This window comes from Papaver somniferum, chromosome 5 (assembly GCF_003573695.1).
Source record: "Papaver somniferum cultivar HN1 chromosome 5, ASM357369v1, whole genome shotgun sequence".
Taxonomy (NCBI): Eukaryota; Viridiplantae; Streptophyta; class Magnoliopsida; order Ranunculales; family Papaveraceae; genus Papaver; species Papaver somniferum.
In genome coordinates, this window is record NC_039362.1 from 175,528,264 (window position 1) to 175,550,266 (window position 22,003).

Here is a 22,003-nt window from a genome sequence, read left to right on the forward strand (position 1 = left end):
AATAAATAAATCCAAGATTCCAACGTGATTAATTCTCTTTTTACCACGTACCCATCTTATTACCTCATCTAAATTTTGAAATATTCTCGCTGTGGAGGGTAAACCACGTAAACTAAAAATGATAATAAGCCTTGTCATAATACAATAAACAAAAAGTCTTCTGATCACTGAAGCCGACATTACTGCCCAACTTTTAACGGCTACATTATGTACAGGTGGTGGTTAACAAACCTTTTAAAGGCAAATTTCTTTTTGTTTGTATATAATCAAGTGGGATGAAGGGGACTCCTTAGTCCTTGCCACCAAAACACAAGTAAACAATCTACATTCCTGGATGAAAGAAAAACATCACATATTCCTAGAAAGAGTCTACGATCAAATCCACTTTTATATTTTTAGAAGCTATGAAAACTGACTTGGTTAATCATTTTTGCTACGAGAAATGAACTAAAGTAATTATAGAGATTTTGAAGGAGTTGTTGATAGCTGGGACGGATCGAGCTGGATGTTAAGCTTCACCACTCAGTCAGTGTGCTTTGGCTTTGTTTAACCAGAGGCCTCTTAGCTAGCTAGGAAGCTCATTAACACAACTTGTGGAAAGTTTATGTACGTACGTGGCCAGAGGAAGGAGCAGAGATGCACCTTTCCCGTGCACTACCTCCGAAAGTGAACACCCTTTGCTATCTCTTCAAATACGTACGTGCCATCACGAAAAATGTACACCATGAAATAAATCACGTGTACAAAAAATTGATGCCAATCATACATAGCTAGAGAGAACACAATTTGATAAAACTCTGTTAACAAATCGCTTAGACGATATAAACTCGATCTAAAGCTACATGTTTGAATTACTCGAATCAAGAATACCGTTAACAATGTTATACGAAAAAATGGTGGTGTACTCGGTAACCTAGTTATTTCATAAGATATTTGTCCAGAAGAATATAAAGAAACTCATGACAGAGGCTTCTGGAAGGACATATGGAGAGAAAATGGACAGGTATGCTTCCCAATACCTCAACTACAATTGGCAGTGGAAAATAGGCAAAGTTTTGGCTAAATGCTTGGAAGAGAATAATTCCATTCAATCAATCACATAAGAAGGCATTTAAACCTTCTACTCTTAAACAAGCGAGGGTAGCTGATCTTATAGACCATGGAAGATGAAAAATACTGTTGAAAGAAGCTCCTCCTCTGGAAGTGACAGTCGAACTCAATCAGATATTGAATATCATTGGCACCCCTCCACTGGTGAATGACAAGGATGACTCGGTTAGTTTCAGGGCAAACTCAACCTACTCTGCAAAAGAGGATTACCTATAGGTCATGCAACATCAACCTATACAACTCCATCCTCCTTGCTTATGCATGTGTTGAAGAAGAAGGTACCTCCTTGAGCGCAGCTATTCGTTTGATTTGCCATTCTGACTGCAATTCCTACGGTAAGTAACTTATTGAAAGATAATATGACATCACAGTTCCTAATTATTTCTTGTGTAATCATATGGATGAACCGGTGGATAAACTACTTCTCCTATACTCTTTTTAATTTTTATTCAGAGATATGGAAGCAATTCTCCTCAAAAATGAACTCCAACTGGGTTCACAAAGTTTCTGTCGAAGAACAATTATGAAATTTTACATGTTTATTTTATTTAATTTTTAGCTTGGAGACAGCCATGGTGTTTGTTTGTACCATCTATAAAACATACAACCATGGTGTCTTGTCTCTTCTATTTATTTTTTATACGTTTTTTAACCCTAATTTTACATCAACATCATCAATTAATCGTGTTTAATACCTAAAAACAATTTTGGGTACAAACAGTGTTCAACACCTATTTTTATTTATTTTTAACAGGAATGGTTGCGTATAAAAAATCACCCTTTCAGTCAAAGATAAATTTGTAGCAGCAACTTCAGCCACCAATTCGTTCTAATGGCCACTAACTCAGCTAAGATTTTATTTCAAGTTTTCTTTTTCTTTTTTTTTTTTTTTTGAGCACAAAGATAATTCATTCCAAAACCAAACAGAAAAGAAACAGAAGCTTAACACCAGATTCCATTTTGTTGCCATTATATCACTATGAGAACAGGCTCCCTATTGTGATCTTCATGCAACATACTTTCATTGGCATTAGCTGAACTTGAAAGTAAAATAGAGTTCCTATTACTATTTACATAAGCATTAGATACTGAAACATTTATAGAAGTTGCAATCTGGTCACTTCTTATGTTATTACTACTACCTAATTTGTCCACCAAAAGAAATTGACATAGAAAGTTAGGCATCTCCTCTTTCCATGTACTCAAAAGTGAAGATTTTATTTCCAGTCTTGATAGCTACATTTCTAACATTTTGTCTTGCAAGTAGATACATGCTCATTTTAGATGAAGGGACAAAGTTTGTGACAAGTGCACCTCTCTCTTTTTGGGTCGGCTAAATTTCTATCTGAATGAAACTATTAAGTTTATCAGTCCCTTGATAAACTTGGAAAGAAGATTAACACATGCAACGAAGAATATGTGGTTGAATACATGCAATGAAGAATATGGAAACAAGATTAGTATGCATGCAAAGAATAATATGTGATTGAATACATGCAAATAAGAATATGGAAAGAAGATTAGTACATGCAAAGAATAATATTGATGTAATTAGTTTTAATTTCTTTGTTTTATTTATAGGAATACATTAAATTCTCTTGATATAATTATAGTATTAGGATCTTTACTCATTCTATGTAATTGTATAATCAGTATATATACAACATAATGAAATCAATCTCATTACAGTTGAGATTCAAAACCCAAACCAATATTTCTTTACGGTAATACAGCTAGCAGGTTAGATTTTTTTTTTCTCAATTCTATGCAACTGCATCATCAATGGTTGTTGAGGATGAAACTCTACCTCCTCCACCTTCCAAAAATAATCCACCTAATAGGTAATCATGTCTATCCCCATCAAGCCCCTATTACGTTCATCCGGCTGATAATCCTACCACTTTCATCTTCACCCCTCTTCTCAGCAGTGATAACTGTTGCATCTGGGAAAGAGGAATCAAAAATGACCTAAGTGATAAAGCCAAACTCGGTTATATTGATGGATCCATTGTGAAACCAACTGATCCAATTGATCTTTCCCATTGGACTCAAGCAGATGACTTAGTTGGTAGCTGGGTTGCCAACTCAGTTGACCCAGAAATCCGTGGGAGTGTTCAATCATTCATATCTGCAAGAGACCAATGGTTAGAGATCAAAAACCGATTCTCTCATACCAATGCTCTTAAGCTTTTTGCTCTCAAACAATCAATATCTCCATTGAAACAAGAAAATCTGAATGTTGCAATGTATTTCACTCGGCTCAATTCTCTTTGGGATGAACTGGATTCATTCAGGCCTCTCGTCCCTTGCATATGTGGAGAAGTCAAGGAATTTGTAGATCACCACAATCTAGATCGTTCAATGGAATTCCTACAGGGTCTTCATGATCGCTTTTCTGCTCTGCAAAGTCAATGCCTGTTAATGGAGCCAATGCCATCTGCAGCAAAGCTATACAATCTTGTAAGGCATGAGGGTATAAATCATCCTCCATTACTCATGTTGAATGAGCAACACTCAATGTCTCTCGCAGTAACTCTTATTCAGCTAGACCAAATCCAAGGTCTTATTTCAATCCTGGCAACAACCCTAGTCCTGGTGTTGGAAAATTGAGTACAATTCCGAATGTATATGAATAGAAAATCCTTGGTCCAGTACCTGTTTGGATTTGGGTTGTACATAGTGGTTTGGGATTAATCTTAATTTAGCTTGTTAGTTAAGTTAAGTCAGTTTTAGTTTCACGTTTGAAACTAAACAAAAGTTAAAACCGAAAACGTGAAGGGAATTCAATTAGGAATTCAAAAGACGCAACCCTTGGAAAAATCCTTCTAGCATCATGACTCTTAATTGAAGAGGTATTTGAAGCATCACGATTCTTCATTAAAGAGGTATTAGTGATCTCTATAAATACCCTGCACACACTTAGAAAAGATTAATCAATCAGAAACCTAATCATCATTTTACTTGCATTCTAAAATTTGTGTCAAAGAGAGAGTTCATCACTTTAAGTTTTGGTTCACCGTTTCTCGAAGTTTGGAGTGCTACTACATCGAGAATAAAGTCGTTGTATCTTGGGAGACAAACATCGATAATCTGTAAGCACCAGTGCGGGGTGAATCTTTCTTAAGGCTAGAGGATATAATCCTTGCCTCGACTTTGGTTTGTCTAACTGAGTTTGCATCCTTCCTCTCTTTCTATTTTTCTCCGTTTGTTTCATTATAGTTTATACACAAGATTGCCAACACCTGGCAATGGTACAAACAAAAGGCAAAGACCATTATATGACCACTGCAATAAGTATGGACACACTAAGACTACCTGCTGGAAACTCAATGGTTACACAAAGGATCCACCTTGATCACGGGATATTTCATCTCCGGCTTATGCTGTTGCTGCTGTTCCGGCTACACCTGCTGCTCCGGGTATAACTGCTGCTTAATATGCAAGACTCATGTCCTTGCTTGAACTAGAAAATGCAGATAATGGCGTCACTCAATTTGCAAACTTTGCATGTATTTCCCTAACTTGTTCTTCTACTGTTTGGATTGTAGACAGTGGAGCTACTCATCACATATGCTCTACTCTTTCTTGTTTTTCTTCTTATACGTTAGTTATGAACCGAATCACGATTCAATTACCATATGGTTCAAACATTTCTGTGACTCATATTGTGACAGTCAATTTATCTCCCAATATTCAATTACTTAATTTTTTTCATATTCCAAGTTTTAAATTCAACTTGATATATGTAAGTCAACTTACAAGCAAAGCAAACTGATGTATCAAATTCTCACATCAGTCTTGTATCTTTCAGGATCTTCACACGAGAATGGAGATTGGATGGAGTAGGCGAATTGCTGGGATTTATCATTTTTGTTTTCAACCATTTGTTTCTTCTCTATCTGCAAATAAGCCATTCGATACTTGGCATCGTCGTCTAGTCCATCCCAATCAGGATTTTTTTAATTTAGCTCGCAAATTTGTTTACATTCATTCTTCGTTTAAACACTTATGTGATGTATGCCCTAGGGAAAAAAAAACTCGCCTTAAATTTAATAAACGTGTTTCTTTCTCTAAGCATCCTTTCCAATTAATACATGCTGACATTTGAGGACCTTTCTCCACTGCATCTCTAACTGGTGCCAAGTACTTTCTAACAAATGTCGATGACTATTCTAGATGTACTTGGGTGTTTTTGATGAAAGTAAAGTTTGAAACTTTGAAGTTTCTAAAATATTTTTTTGCCTTTGGTGTAAAACAATATGGACAGAAAATTACCAGCATCTCCTCTGGTATTAACACATTACTTAACACTCATCTTCAGATTTTTAGGTCTGGCAATGGCTCTGAGTTCAAATCTAATGAACTCCAATTTTGGTTTCACCATAAAGGTATTCTACATCAAACCAGTTGTATCTACACTCCACAACAAAATGGAATTGTTTAAAGAAAACATTGTCATTTGCTTAATGTAGCAGGAGCATTACGATTTCAAGCTAACTTACCCATACGTTTCTGGGGTGAGTGTATTTTGGCTGCTACATATCTTATCAATAAACTGTCAACACCAGTTTTATCACATAAATATCGACATGAAGTGCTTCTGCATTCACCTCCAGATTATTCTTCACTTCGTGTTTTTGGTTGTCTTTGTTTTGGCAGAAACACTTGCATAGCTAACAAGTTTGATCAACGTCCCAAGTCGGGCATATTTCTTGGCTATCCATATGGACAGAAAGGTTACACTATTTATGATCTTGAATCAAAATCTACCTATGTATCCCGTGATGTAGTATTTCATGAAACTATCTTTCCCTTTCATGATTTATCTACTTCTCATGCTTCATCTATTCCTATGTCAGAACAGCAATCCGAGTATATACACTATGACTCAATACTCATTCCTTTATCTTTCACACAACAACACTGTGAAACTTCCACCTCTACCCAGTCTCATAATTCTTGTTCACTTCCTCATTCTGAACAATCACTTCCTTCCAGGCAGTCAGATCCTTCCACTGCCCAGAAATTTGTTATTCAATGTTGTTCACAAAATCACTCATCTACATATACATTTTTGGATACTCATCATTCATCAGTGCATCCATCGATTGTAGTATCTCCAAGACAATCTTCTGCCACCGAGCATAGCTCTTCATCTCCATCTGACATGACACAATCTAATTTGGTTGTTCCTTTACCAGAATATGCAGTACCTGAAACACATACTCGTCCATCTAGGGTTCATAATCCACCGGCATACTTAAAGGATTATCATTGTTCCGCTGTTGCGAGAAAATCAACCTCTCTTTATCCTATGACAAATTATTTGTCTTCTGACAAATTCACTCCATCTCATCAAGCGTCTCTAGCTTCTGTAATCCTTAATGCAGAACAAAAATCATTTTCTCAAGCAAACAAGTGTCCTAAATGGCGTGATGCCATGGCTAAAGAAATCATGGCTTTAGAAGCTAATATAATACTTGGATACTTGTTGACTTACCACCTGGTAAAACAGCCATTGGCTGTAAATGGGTTTTCAAAATAAAATTCAATGTTGATGGCACTATTGAGCGATATAAGGCTCGTCTTGTAGCCAAAGGTTATACTCAACAAGAAGGTATCGATTAATACGATACCTTTGCACCAGTGACTAAACTAGTCACTGTCCGTGTATTACTATCTATTGTAGCTATCAGAGGTGGTCTCTTCATCAATTAGATGTCAACAATGTATTTCTTCAAGGGGACCTAGATGAAGAAATTTATATGAAGATACCCGCTGGTTTAGAATGCGAAGGTGAGTCTCAGGTTTTTAAACTCAAAAAGTCTATCTACGACCTTAAACAAGCCTCTCGTCAATGGTTTGCCAAACTTTCTTCGTTTTTACTATCTGAAGGTTTTCAAAAATTATTATGTGATAATTCGCTTTTCAAATATCATAAGGGAACAACATCAATTTTTGTTCGTCTCTATTGATGATATCATTATCACATGCACTGATAATGAATTCATTAATTCTCTCAAGTCGCACCTTGCATCTCATTTTTCAATCAAAGATCTTGGTCGTTTGTGATATTTCTTGGGCATTGAAGTATCACGATCTTTAAAATGTATTTTCCTATGTCAAAGTAAATATATTCTCGATATTCTTAAGTATTCCGGCCTTACAGGGGCCCGTGTTTCATCTTTTCAAGTGGATACACATCTAAAGTTACTTCCTACTGACGATGTGGAATTAACTGATCCAAGCTGTTTTCGCCATCTCATTGGCCGTCTATTATATCTTAATGTCACTCGTCATGAAATCACTTACTCAGTCAATTATCTGAGCCAGTTTTTGCAGAATCCAAGATCAGCTCACATGGATGCTGCTCAGCGTATTCTACGCTATCTCAAAGGAACTATTGGACATGGCATATTTATGTCCTCATCCAGTTCTCCATCCCTTCACGGTTACACATACTCTGATTGGGCAGGCTGCCCAATTACTCGTCGTTCTACCACTGGATATTTTTTTACCTTAGGTAATAGTCCAATTTCTTGGAAATCAAAGAAACAGCCAATTGTGGCTCATTCATCAGCCGAAGCTGAATATTGTGCTTTGGAAAATCTAACCGCTGAGCTTCAATGGTTAGTTTATCTCTTCAAAGACATGCACATTTCTTGTCCTCTTCCTATCGCTATTTCTTGTGATAGTCAAGCAGCAATTCATATTGCTCAAAATCCGGTATTTCACGAGCGTACTAAACACATCGAGATTGATTGCTATTTTGTTCGTGAAAAGTTAATAAGTGGATTGATTCTACCAAAACATCTTTCGCCGTCTGATCAACTGGCTGATGTTTTCACTAAGCCTTTGGGAGCTCCACAATTTGGTCGTCTAGTTGGCAAGTTGGGCGCTCGTTCAGGCTCTACCGCTCCAACTTGAGGGGGGTATTAAGTTTATCAGTTCCTTGATAAACTTGGAAAGAAGATTAACACATGCAAAGAAGAATATGTGATTGAATACATGCAATGAAGAATATGGAAACAAGATTAGTATGCATGCAAAGAATAATATGTGATTGAATACATGCAAATAAGAATATGGAAAGAAGATTAGTACGTGCAAAGAATAATATTGATGTAATTAATTTTAATTTCTTTGTTTTATTTATAGGAATACATTTAATTCTCTTAATGTAATTATAGTATTAGGATCTTTACTCATTCTATGTAATTGTATAATCAGTATATATACAACATAATGAAATCAATCTCATTACAGTTGTATGAGATTCAAAACCCAAACCAATATTTTTTTAGAAACTTCTCCATATATATAATGGATTAGTTAGAATTTTTGGTAGCCAATAAGAACAAGAAATCTACGGATTCGTGCAAAATGAATATTTAACTTAAATATTAGGCTCATTGTTAAATTTTCAATTAATTGGTAAACTAAACACTATAACCAAAACCAATTTATTATATAAGTTATCAACAATGCGGTCAAAATCATAGCAATAGGTGTAAAGATCTACATTACCAAATACAATTGAATGAATTCTTCCCACCGAATTCTGTCTCCTTTTTAGGTGGCGTGGTCCAAGTTGTCATGAGTATTAAGTTAACTACGTACACGCTAAAGAATGAAAAATTTCTCTCAAAAATCCAATACAATCCAAGCAAATTAATTTAGTTGTGCCAGTTTGTAGGAATCAACGATGAGCAACAATCTTTTGGTGCATATAATCTACGCGAACCTATCAAATATGATGTGTTTTTGACAGTTTATTTTTCAGTGCGTGTGCATACGTCAAGAAAAATACATGCACGTTATTACGACTCAATGTGAACCTACCACAATGCTCAATATGGAGAATTCAGTAACTCCTCTAGCAACCCTGCTAAAGGCACACGCAAAGACTTTTTTTTCTCGTATCGGCCAAGTTGGTGAACTTGCCATCTCCTCTACCAGCCCAACCTGTCAGAATGCCGCACCGATATACTGATACTGGTCCATGATTGTTTATCCGTGACCTACCGTTAGCTCTATTCTCATAAGAAAGACTTAGATTAGAAACGTCATACGGGTAGAAAATAGGATGATCGCAGCTTGGTTCATACACAGGGCCGTTCCTGAGAATTTTTTGCACCGAAGCAAAGATATACTTTACACACAGACATTCACGTCATTTACCAGTGTGGATTCACTATCCGGATCACTTTTGTATTCAAGAAATATATAAGGAGTTTTTTTGTAGAAAAGGAAGCAAAAACTCTAGTATACATGGAATTGTATTTTTATATACAAGGTTTTCACCAAAACCTGACCAGGCAACTCGATTTCTTCCTTCATATTTTGTGGGAATTAATTACATCGTGTTTGGTAATCTTATACTTAGGGGTGTAAATTCGGGCAGGCCGGGCCGCCCGACCCAAAAACTAAGACAAGCCGGGCAGGCCAGGCTTAATATTTGTGAGCCCGTAAACAAATTTAGGTCGGGTACAAGTAGATAATTTGCTACCCAAAGATCGCCCAAAGCCCGCTTTTTATACGGGCAGGCCAGATCGGGCCGGACAGGCCACTATTTTGAATTACTTTTTTAAGTTTAAATTTTCAAATGAACGGTATTAAATACAATATCCTTTCCTTTCCAACATCACATATCGTAAGTGATAGTATTATTTTATATTTAAATTACACTGACAAATTTTTAATTTTAGCCTATAATAAATAATTAATTAGAGTACAATAAACTTTCTAATAAGAAAATATATTACCATTAATGTTTTGAAAAGGTTAATTATAAGTAAAAACAATTATATATTTTATTTTTCTTGACACAAAATTGACAATTATAAAACTGTAACTTTTAAGTCTTTTTAAGAGGATATTAAATGATTAATGACACATAGAAGGCTTTCAGGCCGGGTATCAGGCCGGGCAGCATAATTAATCGCAAAGCCCGAGACCGCACAACAAATTAATCCAGGCCAGGCCGGGTAGCCCGCAACGGGCCATAACAGGCTTTGGGAAATTTCAGGTACAGGCGGGCTTGGGCGGGTACGGGCAGGCTGAGTTTTTTCGGGTAATATTTACACCCCTACTTATACTCCCTCCGTCCCTAATTAGATGACCTACTTGGTTTCAAGTTTTGTCTCATAAATAGATGACCTATTTTTGTTCCTATATGAAATATGTATAATTTGGTAGTTATTTTTATATTCGTTACATAGGTGTTTTAAAATGCTTTTCAACGGTATAAAGTTTACGAAAAACCGTGATATAGTTTAAAAGATAAATCATTTCTAAATCTTACTAACATCCTTGTCTTAAAAATTGTGCAAACTACAACTAGGTCATCTAATTAGGGACGGAGAGAGTATTTTGGAAGCATAAACATTTAACTAATTGCAAAAAAAAAAAGAAGTTATAACTTAAGTTAAAAACACTATTATCAGAACTTTGATTCACCAAAATCAATCAACCATATGAATCAACATCAAGGCTTATTTATTTACAGAAAATTTCATTCAATAATATTAGGGCACTTTTTTTCTTCCTGAAAGCTTCTGAATTGTGATCGTTTAAACAGGTAAACCATTATTTGGTGGCAATGGTTGGCTGCTTATCTTCATCAACGATGCAAACTGCGAACAAGAGTTTGGAAATCGAATTTTACTACCGTGATATCAATTCACCAAATGATTGATTTGCCCACACATAATATTGTCCTCCTTGAATACATCTATTTACTTCAAATCTCATAACGTTCTCCTGTTCGTTTAATAGCACTACTAGCATTCACAGAAAACTAAAACCCCAATTTTAGCTCGTCCACAGTTTCAATTCACAAACAATAGTTATTGGACGAACACCCACAAATGCAAAAGATGTATTTTGTTGCTCCTCACCCATTGTTGCCCCAAAGTGGGGCTTGTCCCGCTTCCCGTTCAGGACCGGCCATGCAGCATACAAGGTAGTTCCAAGCAGCAAGGACTTGGAAGCTACGAATGCAGGGAGAGTGTGTATCCTACCAGTCAACGGAATGAATGTCCACTTCATCGTAACCAGTTTTAATTGCATGTGGTGGAGTGGGGTCCACACGCTCCACCACATGGACCTGCATATGGTAAGCCGCACTTGTGGGGACCAATAAGTACACCCAATATTATTCTGCCGTCGAAACAACAAGGCAGCAGCACACTGTACAAAGTAATATGGCGTTCTGTCAGGACGGCAACATCTCTAGAAATTCACGAAGAAAGTAAATGAGTCCAAAATTTATTTATTTATTTATTTTCCACGTATACACATCTTAATACCACATCATGCGACTCCTGTGACCTCATCCAAATTTTGAAATATTCTCGTTTTGGATGCCGGAGGGCCTTGTCATAATAAAATAAATAAAAAGTCGGTTCTGATCAGTGAAGCTGGTAAAGCACTGCCTAACTTCCAACGGCTACATTAGGTACAGGTGGTCAACCCGGATCCTCATAAGCCACCCCCTCCAAGACAAATTACTTTTACGTTTGAATTGACAAGAGGGTTGAACTTGAAGGGGACTTCTGGGCACTAAACCTACACGTTAGAAAAAAAAAAGATTTTATTGAGTTCTGTTGATTGGGTGATAAAATCGGCAGACAAATTCACTTTTATTTATTGATGAAAAAATCCGCAGTCACATCCACTTTTTATCCGACTGGTAAATCATTTTAATTTGCTTTAACGATTGAACTAAAATAATTATAGACAACGTAGGCATTGCAGAGTTGTGTTGAACACTTAAGCTTCAACACTCTCTTAACGTGCTTTGGCTTTGGCTTTGGCTTTGGCTAACCAAAGGCCACTTGGCTAGGAAGATCATTTCCAGATCTTATGGATAGCGTGGCCAGACGAAGGAGCAGAGATGCACAATTATCGTGCACTGTACACCTCCTAAAGGGAAACACCCTTGCTATCTCTCTCATCTTCCTGTAACTCAACTACGTACGTGCCATCACGACAATTGTACACCATGATGCAGGTTAGGTGTACACAAATTTGAAGCAGATAATCTGGTACATAACTTAGAGACAACAAAATTGATAGAACTCTATTAACAAATTGCTAAGACGATCGGATAATCTTGATTAAGCTACGTGTTTGAATGACTCCTACCAAAAATACCGTTAAGCAATGTATAACATTAGGATCACGATGTGGGATTATGTATACCGTAAAGACTTTGGATTCAAATTTGAATTTCTTGTGGCCGACAAAAATAATCTTTTTTTTTTTTCAACTTTTAATAATCAGTAGTAATCTTAAAGAAAATATAAATAAATTAGTATTAATTTTGAAAAGTCGGAACCATGATTAGGAGGAAGACAACGAATGAATGCAGTGCTGCTCAAACAAATCAATTCCTTTCGAGATATTTATCTCCTTTTTCTAATAATAAAAAAATACTATTCTTTTTTCTTAATTACCTTATTAACCTCATACTTTTGAAAGTTTTACAGTAAAAACCAATTTGAGAATTTTGTTAAAATTCAAAGACGGGGTATTTGGGGGCGTCGTCAAATATATTCTCCCTTCTGACATATAATTTCCTCCTCCACCGAATCACCAGCAAACAGATATCACATCTAGCAGAGAAGAGAGTTTTTTTCTCTGTTAGATTTCTGAAATCATTTACACTAGATAGAAATAATCTTCTCTTTTGTTCTAGAAGAATAATCAGCTTGGATTTTCAAAGAGATTTCAAGGTATTTTTCTAATCCCAAATCTTAATCCTCCATCTCAATTCTCATGGCAAGAAAATCTAGATTTCCTTATCCTTTGGATTGTATGATACTTGTTATAGAATTGAATCAATTTTTTATTTTGTTTTTTGAATTTTTGTTGTTGTTAATTCTTGATATGAACCTTAATTAGAGATCTAATTAGATGGTTAATTAAGCGTCAAACATCTTTCATTTGGATCTAATCATATGACTAATTAAGCTTAAAACATGAATTTCAAATCTATAGCTTCAATTTTTTTAAGCTTCCTTTGTGAACCACAGGCTTCAATCTTTGGCTTCCTTTGTGAATTACAGGCTTGATTATGATGTTCTTTGCCTTAATTATGTTCTTTTTGTGTGATTATTTTTAAGCTTCCTATGTGGACCACATGCCTCAGTTTTTGGCTTCCTTTGTGAATTACAGGCTTGATTGTGATGTTCTTTGGTTTAATTATGTTCTTTTCTGTGATTACAGGTTTGATTGGTGTATTTTTACCTGTTTGTGTATTGGTGAATTGAAGGAACCAAAAAGGAGGAGTTCTTGAAAGAGGGAATGCTGAAAGATGTGCATCAACGTCGAGAACTCCACCTCCACCGCATCTAAATTCGATCAGGTAGATCAATCTGAGTTACTCGGTAGTATCGTCAGACGCATAGATCACAAGACGGTTTGTCTATTCTCAATACAGAATGTGGGTAAATGTTATAGAATAGATTTCCAGTTAAAAGATAAAGACGGTTGAATTGAATTGAATTTCTCTTTGAAAACTCCTGTGCTGTGTATGTATATACATATATTGTGTGTAACAGGAGATTTGATTCCGAGTAGTTTGGAATGGATACAAAGACGGGTATATTGATGGAAAAGTATGAATTGGGGAGAGTGTTGGGACAAGGTACGTTCGCAAAGGTTTATTATGCGAGGAACCTGCAGTCTGGACAAAGTGTGGCGATTAAGGTTATTGATAAAGACAAGGTTATGAAAGTTGGGTTGATTGAGCAAATCAAAAGAGAGATTTCTATAATGAAGCTGGTTAGACATCCAAATGTAGTGCAGCTTTATGAGGTAATGGCTACTAGGACTAAAATCTATTTCGCTGTGGAGTATTGTAAAGGCGGTGAGCTTTTTAACAAGGTAGCGAAAGGAAAGTTGAAGGAGGATGTTGCTAGGAAATACTTTCAACAGTTGGTTAGTGCAGTTGATTTTTGCCATAGTAGAGGCGTTTACCATCGAGATTTGAAACCTGAGAATTTGCTGTTAGATGATAATGGTAATTTGAAGGTTTCGGATTTTGGGTTGAGTGCTCTGGCCGAATCGACACGTCAAGATGGGTTACTACATACAACTTGTGGAACTCCTGCTTATGTTGCTCCTGAAGTTATTAGTAGACATGGATACGATGGAGTTAAGGCTGACATATGGTCGTGCGGGGTGATCTTATTTGTTTTGTTAGCTGGTTACCTTCCATTTCAAGATGCCAATCTGATGGAGATGTACAGGAAGATTGGTAGAGGAGAATTTAAATTTCCTAATTGGTTTCCAGCAGATGTGCGCAGGCTTCTGTCAAAGATCTTAACTCCAAACCCATATGAGAGAATCTCAATGGCAAAGATCATGGAAAGTTCTTGGTTCAGAAAGGGGTTGAATGCCGAAGTAGAAAAGCCTTCACGGAAAAGCAAGGGACCGAGCCTTTCTTCTGTGGATGTTGATGCATTGTTCAGTCGTAATACCGATAACAGCAGTACTAGTAGTTCAGAAACAAAGCCAACTAATTTGAATGCATTTGATATTATATCCCTTTCAGCGGGATTTGATCTGTCGGGTTTGTTTGAGAAAACTGACAATAAGAAGAAGGAATCGAGATTTATGTCAAGGCAGCCTGCCCCAACCATTATCTCTGCGCTGGAGGATGCTGCTCAGCGCCTGAGGTTAAAGGTGAAAAAGAAGGATGGAGGACACCTGAAATTTGAAGGGACAAAAGAAGGTAGAAAGGGAGTACTGTCCATTGATGCAGAGATATTCGAGGTAACTCCATCTTTTCATTGGGTGGAAATGAAGAAATCTAGCGGCGATACCATGGAGTATCAGAATATGTTGGAACATTGTTTAAGACCAGCGCTCAAGGACATCATTTGGGTTTGGCAAGGTGATCAACCTCGTGCTCTGCCACCACAGATAAGAGACGAGCAACAAGAAGAACAGCAACAACAAGAAGACCAGGAACAAATTCAACAACCGCAACAAGAAGAAGTTACACTGCAACAACAACCACAACAACAGGAAGAAGAAATACAGACGCTGCAGCCTTCTTGAGGGTACAACTGCCAAGTCTTTTAACCTTTAGATGCGTCACATTTTTGAACCTCAACCTCCCCATTTTGACCTTTTACCGGATACAAAAATCAGTACATTGTTCTGTTCCTAGTAAAATTGTGGTATTTGTCATTGTAAAGTACATACATATTCTGTAAACTAATTGTAGCAATTTGTGTGTATTTTTTTTTTCTTTGCTTCAATGGAAGTCTATTTTGTGATCCTCGTATACCGTATATCCCTCTTAATCATAAACCATTTTGTTTTGATAACGAAGATTTTAGAAAATTGTTTAGTTTATAACATTCTTAACTAGGCTGCAGGCCATTTTATTTGCATCCATGAGCTGGTAATTAAGATTCAGAAAGAGTTGGAATGCTCTGTTCATTTCTAAAGAAGTTTTCAGGATCAACTATACTTTTCACTTTTACCAATCTATCAAAATTACCATTGAAGTACTTCCTTCCCCAAGCTTCACCTTGTGAGTAACTTCCTGTGCCATTCATGTAGCGGCCTAAATCGATATCTCGGTAGTTGATATACGCAGTTCTTGGATTCTTAGAAACATACTGCTCCATGTACGCATACAGATTCCTGATCCATTTCATATGATGTGCAGCTCCTTGAGTGACTCCTTTCTCATTCCAATACACCAAGTACTGGATCATAAACTTATTTCCCTTTCTATGAGGAAACGGAATCTCAGATTCCGATATCTCATCCATTATTCCGCCGTAAGGAACGAAGACCATCACAGGCTTTTCTTCTTCTAATAATCTTTTCCAAATTCCTTTTAATCCAGTTATCGAAATGGGTTCTTTCACGTAATCAGATTTCGCCTTATAAGTACTCTTGTCTTCATCTCTACTCAATAAATCATGCAGAGGATTCAAACCATTATATGGTCGTACGCCGAAATATAACGCAGACTGGATCCAACTCATTTCTTTACAATCCTTTTGCTGTATACCCAATTCAGGAAATCTCTGTTCCAACAAAGAAACTAGTTCATCAGCACCACCAAGGTACAACGTATCGAAGAAAGCTGTCACTGTTTTCTCCCCCGTCTTACTAGAATTCGTCAGATGGAAAGCGATCCTCATGAAGAGCTCTTTGGGGAATTTATCCGCGACGTACTGCCATTTATGAACAAGTTCAGTCGCACCTTCTTCTAGTGTTCTGCCAACACTAAAAACGGTCACGGTACGCGGAACAGAAACCAATTTCACCTTCCATGCAAGAATAACACCGAAACTTCCACCGGCGCTACCTCCTCTGATTGCCCAAAACAAATCCTCCCCCATTAATGTTCTGTCAAGAGTTGTACCGTGCACGTTGACTATTCTAGCATCAATGACCTGGTCAGCAGCAAGTCCATATTTTCTCAGCAAAGTTCCATAACCACCACCACTTAAATGCCCACCAACACCTACCGTCGCACAAAGCCCTCCGGGAAACGCAAGCGTTTTGCTTTTCTCAGCGATTGCGTAATAAAGCTCACCTAAAGTCGCACCAGACTGAACCCATGCAGTTTTCTCATTTACATCGACGTCAACTGACCGTAGATTGAACATGTCGAGGATTAAATACGGAGCTTCATCAGATACAATAGAAAGACCTTCATAATCATGACCACCACTTCGAATTTTGACACGAAAACCATATGAATCAGCACAAAAACGAACTGTTTGGACATCATCTTCATTCAATGGTGTTACAATGAGGTTCGGTTTCGGGTTTGAAGGCGATAAGAACCTTAGATTATGTGTAGGATATTGTAATATTTTTGTAAATGAAGCGTCTCCTGCTGTGTAGATTGGGATTGGAAGACCTTCGGTTTCAATGAAAAGACAATCGATAATGTCGTCATTAAAGGCGACTGAAAGTGTATTTGAAACTACAAGAAAAATAAGAAATGACAGCAGTGTTGCAGAAATTTGAAATTGAGATCTCATGGTGTGATTTTTCTTTTTTTTTTTTATTTTTGGTTTCATGAATAATATGGTATTTGAGTCATATTTATAGACTGTAATAAAATAATTTTCATTGATTTGTATGATTTTAAATTAATGAAAGAATCTGTGAAATTCAATTAGGAAATTATAGGGCTAATGGAAAGGACTAAGGACAATAAATGGCATACTATCTGGAAATTTCAGAATGTTACAGTGAATGCCAGCTTGCGAAAGATTATGTGAAATTCTATTTAGGGATAATTTGTCATCAATGAAAATAAGATTTATACTAGAGAATGAAAACCAAGAGAATAATGATATCAAGAGAAATGTTTTAATGGTGTATAAAGAATTTAAGTGCAAAATCCAATGGTGAAATCCAAGTTATGAGAAATGTGAAAAACATGAGAAATCTCTAGTTTAATGGTTTCAAATTAGCAGTCTTCACATTTTTCCAAAAGTTCCAAGATTTCATGGAACATAGAGTAGTTTGGAATTCAAACTAAAATGTTATTTTGATTTATGCTAAATCTTGCATGCATATGGATTAAACATGTCCCCCCAAAGATTCAATTCTTTTTATGGTCAGCTGCTCAAGACTCCATTCCTACTGTGGATTATCTCAACAGAAGGGTAAGTCAGATACAAGATACAGCATGTGCTCTTTGCAACTCACATGAAGAAACAATTAATTGATCCAAAAAAAAAAAAAGAAGAAAAAACAGTTAACCATCTTCTTCTTCTCTGTGAGTATACCCACAAGGTATGGTCATACTTTATTGATGGTTATAACATTCGATGGGTGCAGCGTGGCCCCATTGGTGATCAACTACAAGCTTGGAAATTTCCGCAAGGGCGCAACAGGGGAAGGAAAATATGGCCGTTGTTAATTTTTGCAATTTCTTGGGCCATATGGAATGAAAGGAACAGAAGAGTGATGGCTAGAAAAAGGCCAAAATCAACAACTGTAACAATAAAACAAGTGAAGTTTTCAATATTCACTTGTGGCGGGAAAGAAAATTGGTTCTTCGGAACCATATTCAGGGACCTCACTACACACTGGAAAGCCATATGATAGGATGTAGATATCTGTAATCTTTAAAAATGGGGGCTGATGCCTTTTTACATTTTTTTCTTTCATTAATATATTCTCAACCTTTCTCCTCAAAAAACAAATTATGCTAAATCTTGTGGTCGATGTTTTTCTCTTACAGTTGATTTTGTGGGCCAAAATTGAACATGCGTAATTTTAAATTGCGTTTTGAAACCTTTCACAGTTAGGTTTGGTAAATTTTCTCTGACACGATCTATTCTAGATGATGATAGATGACACTGAACTTAAAGATGGCTATTCGTAGTTTGCACAATTATTAAGGCAAGATGAAAGAGGAGTATGTTTAAGTATTTTTTACAATTATACTCTTGTGGATAATTACCAGCAAAATTTAGAAACGATGTATCTCTTAAACTATTCCATTATTTTTCGTAAACTTTATACCGTTGCAAAGCATTTTAAAACGCCTATGTAACGAATATAAACATGGATATTGTTGCAGTAGAATTATAGAGAAAAAGACAAAGAGAAAAGAGAGAGAGCGGAAGATCTTATTGATTCATTATCCACATTACATATCTATAATATCCTTATATACATGTAAGGGAAACCTTAGGTATAGCTAGTTGGGTCGCACATCTATGGGTCGTAGGCCCTACAACACCCCCCTTAGTGCGGTCCAATATAATTTCATATGCAATGCTTCACATATAGTGCTTCGAATGTAGTTTTTCAAATGTCTTTCTCCTTGATGACTTGTGCCCAAATCAATTGCCTCATTAAAACTTTGACAGGGAAAACCCAGTGGGACAAAATCATGGTACAACTCCTCAAATGTGTACATGTTGTCTCGTACTTTACATGTAGTTCATCACATGCAATACGATCTTCAAACATCGACAAGTCTAAGTTAATGGCCTCGTTAAAACTACGTTAGGGAAACCTAGAGGGACCAAAACTAAACTAAAGAAAAAGAGTACAATATTACGCAAACTTAGAACATAGTTGGCCTCGTTAAATCCTTGACAAGGAAAACCTAGGGGGACAAAACCTTGATGAAGGGAAAAGAGTACAACGTGACAAATGCAAGTTAAGGTGATTCGTTGCAGTTGATCACTTTACTCTGTTGAAGTTGACTATGGTTGCTTCACCTCCTAAGGCAGAAAATCCTCATGGGAAAGACAATAGCCTTACTTGTGAAATTACTTCACGGTGTTTGTTGTTGTCTCATTAAAAAGCTTGCCGAGTAATAAAACCATCTAGGAAAAACTACTCTCGACCGAAGAGAAAAAAAGTACAACACAACTTCAATTTAGAAGTAAAATATGTCGAAATCATATCCATGGATGTCGACATATATTGTGTGTAACATGAGATTTGATTTCGAGTAATTTGGAATGGATACGAAGATGGGTACATTGATGGAAAAGTATGAATTGGGAAGAGTATTGGGACAAGGCACGTTCGCAAAGGTTTATTATGCGAGCAACTTGCAGTCTGGACAAAGTGAGGCGATTAAGGTGATTGATAAAGACAAGGTTATGAAAGTTGGGTTGATTTAGCAAATTAAAAGAGAGATTTCTATAATGAAAACCAACTTGAGCATTGCTATGAGATTCAACATGATTTGTATGCAAAGGGTTAAATCTGATTCGCGTTGCAGGATAGGAACACATGGTACTTGGATGACTGGGTGAAATTTAGACAAATGAGGAATCAAATTGACTTTACTCAATCAAGTCAAGGAGTCTAGCTATCTGATAGAGGTAATATATCTTGTGAACTTAAAGAACATTTTATAACCCGGATAAGTTCTTAATGAATCTTGCATCACTGGTGATGGGGAATATTTCACTTATTATGACTCCCCTTATTATGAGATGAAGCTATGGTCGGCATATGGGGGCCGGATGGCTATCCACCTAGTTTTTATCACCATGCATACATGGAATGTTGTTGGCGAGAGCATCATTCATATGGTAAGATCTTTTTTCCACTATAAATATCTCCTCGAGCAAATAAATCATAGCTTCATTAATTTCATGCCAAAGTGTCTAACTCCTAAGAGTGCTTCTGATTACATGCTAATTACTCTTAGTAATGTGACTTATAAAATCATCTCTAACATCTCAACCAGTTGGTTGAACAATGTTTTGGACAAGTTTATAAGTCCCTATCAAACTTCCTTTCTCTCATCTGGGATAATAACTAACAACATTGTGTTAGCACATGAAGTTGTTGAGATAGTGAAAAGGTATAAGGCTAAAAAAGGTCTTGTTGCACTCAAGTTAGATATGTCGAAAGCGTTTGATAGAATTAAATGGAGCTTAGATAATGTGTAGGATATCATAAATTTTTTATAATTGAAGTGTGTAAAGTGCTGTGTAGTTTGGGATTGGGGCTTCAGAATCAGTGAAAAGACAAATGATAATATCTACATCAATGAAAACTGAAATTGTACTATCATATTGATTACTTTTTTGTTGTAATATTCTCTCCGTTTTAAGAAAAGATATAGTATTAATTTTTCAATTTGATCTTTTTTTAGGTTAAAATGAAAAAAAGTGATGATATATCTTTTTGGAAAACGGAAGGAGTATTATTTTATTTTTTGTTTAATCAAAGAATAGAAAATAATAAGAAAACTACAAACGAAAATTTGTTTTCATTTTCCTTTTTACTTTTCATAGACCTGTTTTACCTGCAATTAACATATGTTTGCAGCTGTAAAACATTATGACATTTGCGGAACAAGGAGAAAAAACATTACAATATCAATATTTATGTACTACAATTTCAGTGTCGTTATTCTAAGGGAGTCATTGACTAATCCCATTTGAGGGCATGTCCAGCTTACAGGCTTCTTATGCTGCTGCATTTAAGGTGAGGCAGTGTCATTCTCTTCATATGTAACTGGAGATGAAGTTATTATATTACTAAACCACCAAATCCACCTCTCTGGTACTTTCCAGGAAGTCATGTTTGTCACAAAACTTATAGGATGTTCAAATGTGCACTCAGAAGTTAGTTTTCGACTTCTAAAAGTTAAAAAGCAAAAAGTTAAACCGGGTATATATGTAATGTAATTGTCTCTCAATCAATATAAAGAGGGTCCAACAAAAAACTGGAAGGCATCCTAACAATAAGCTGATTTTCCGCACCTTTTCGAATTACAATTCCTAATACGTGGAAAAAAGTTAATTTGGGTATTGAATTTCAAAATGACTTATAAAGCAAAATAAGTTAACTATTTTTTTTTTACAAAATAGTTTTACTTTTGACTTATGGTCTCCAAAAGCACTATTACTTTTGGATAGTATGGTTTCACCTATTTCCTATCCCCACTTTTCCTAAATCCTATGCCAACCTCACAAAGTAGATTTGGTACAGAGAAAATTAGGCTAAGGCCCAACCCATGGATAACCCATAATATGAGGCCCTTAATTAAAAGAATTTTAAATTTAGGCCCCAAATTATTAAAATTCGTTGATACCCTTATGCATATTATCAAGCCCATAATTAAATAAAATTTAAATTTAGGCCCAAAATTATTAAAATATTATGTGATGATGTTCCAACCATCTCCGACCACCACCGCCACCAAACACCTCCGACCACCAACGCCAGTCACCTCTGACCACCACTACCGCCGCCAGCCACTGCCAACCACCTCCGACCACCACCGTCAAACCACCTCCGACCACCACCGTCATCCACCTCCGACCACCACCGTCATCCACCTCCGACAACCGCCACCCTCCACCTCCGACCACCACCACCGCCGCAAGCCACCGCCACCAGCCACCTCCGACCA

The 22,003-nt window shown here is 36.5% G+C and overlaps 2 protein-coding genes across 2 annotated transcripts; one reads left to right on the plus strand and one right to left on the minus strand.

Annotated features, from left to right (window-relative positions):
• The first annotated feature begins 12,634 nt into the window (after positions 1 to 12,634).
• On the plus strand, positions 12,635 to 15,409 carry LOC113283747 (CBL-interacting protein kinase 18-like). The gene is made up of 2 exons (XM_026533099.1): positions 12,635 to 12,848; positions 13,342 to 15,409. The coding sequence occupies exon 2, from the start codon at positions 13,702 to 13,704 to the stop codon at positions 15,178 to 15,180; it is 1,479 nt and encodes a 492-aa protein (XP_026388884.1). The 5' UTR covers positions 12,635 to 12,848; positions 13,342 to 13,701; the 3' UTR covers positions 15,181 to 15,409.
• Positions 15,410 to 15,501: 92 nt separating this feature from the next.
• On the minus strand, positions 15,502 to 17,135 carry LOC113280120 (berberine bridge enzyme-like 15). The gene has a single exon (XM_026528776.1). It carries the CDS (start codon positions 17,133 to 17,135, stop codon positions 15,534 to 15,536), a length of 1,602 nt encoding a protein of 533 aa, XP_026384561.1. The 3' UTR covers positions 15,502 to 15,533.
• Positions 17,136 to 22,003: the final 4,868 nt, after the last annotated feature.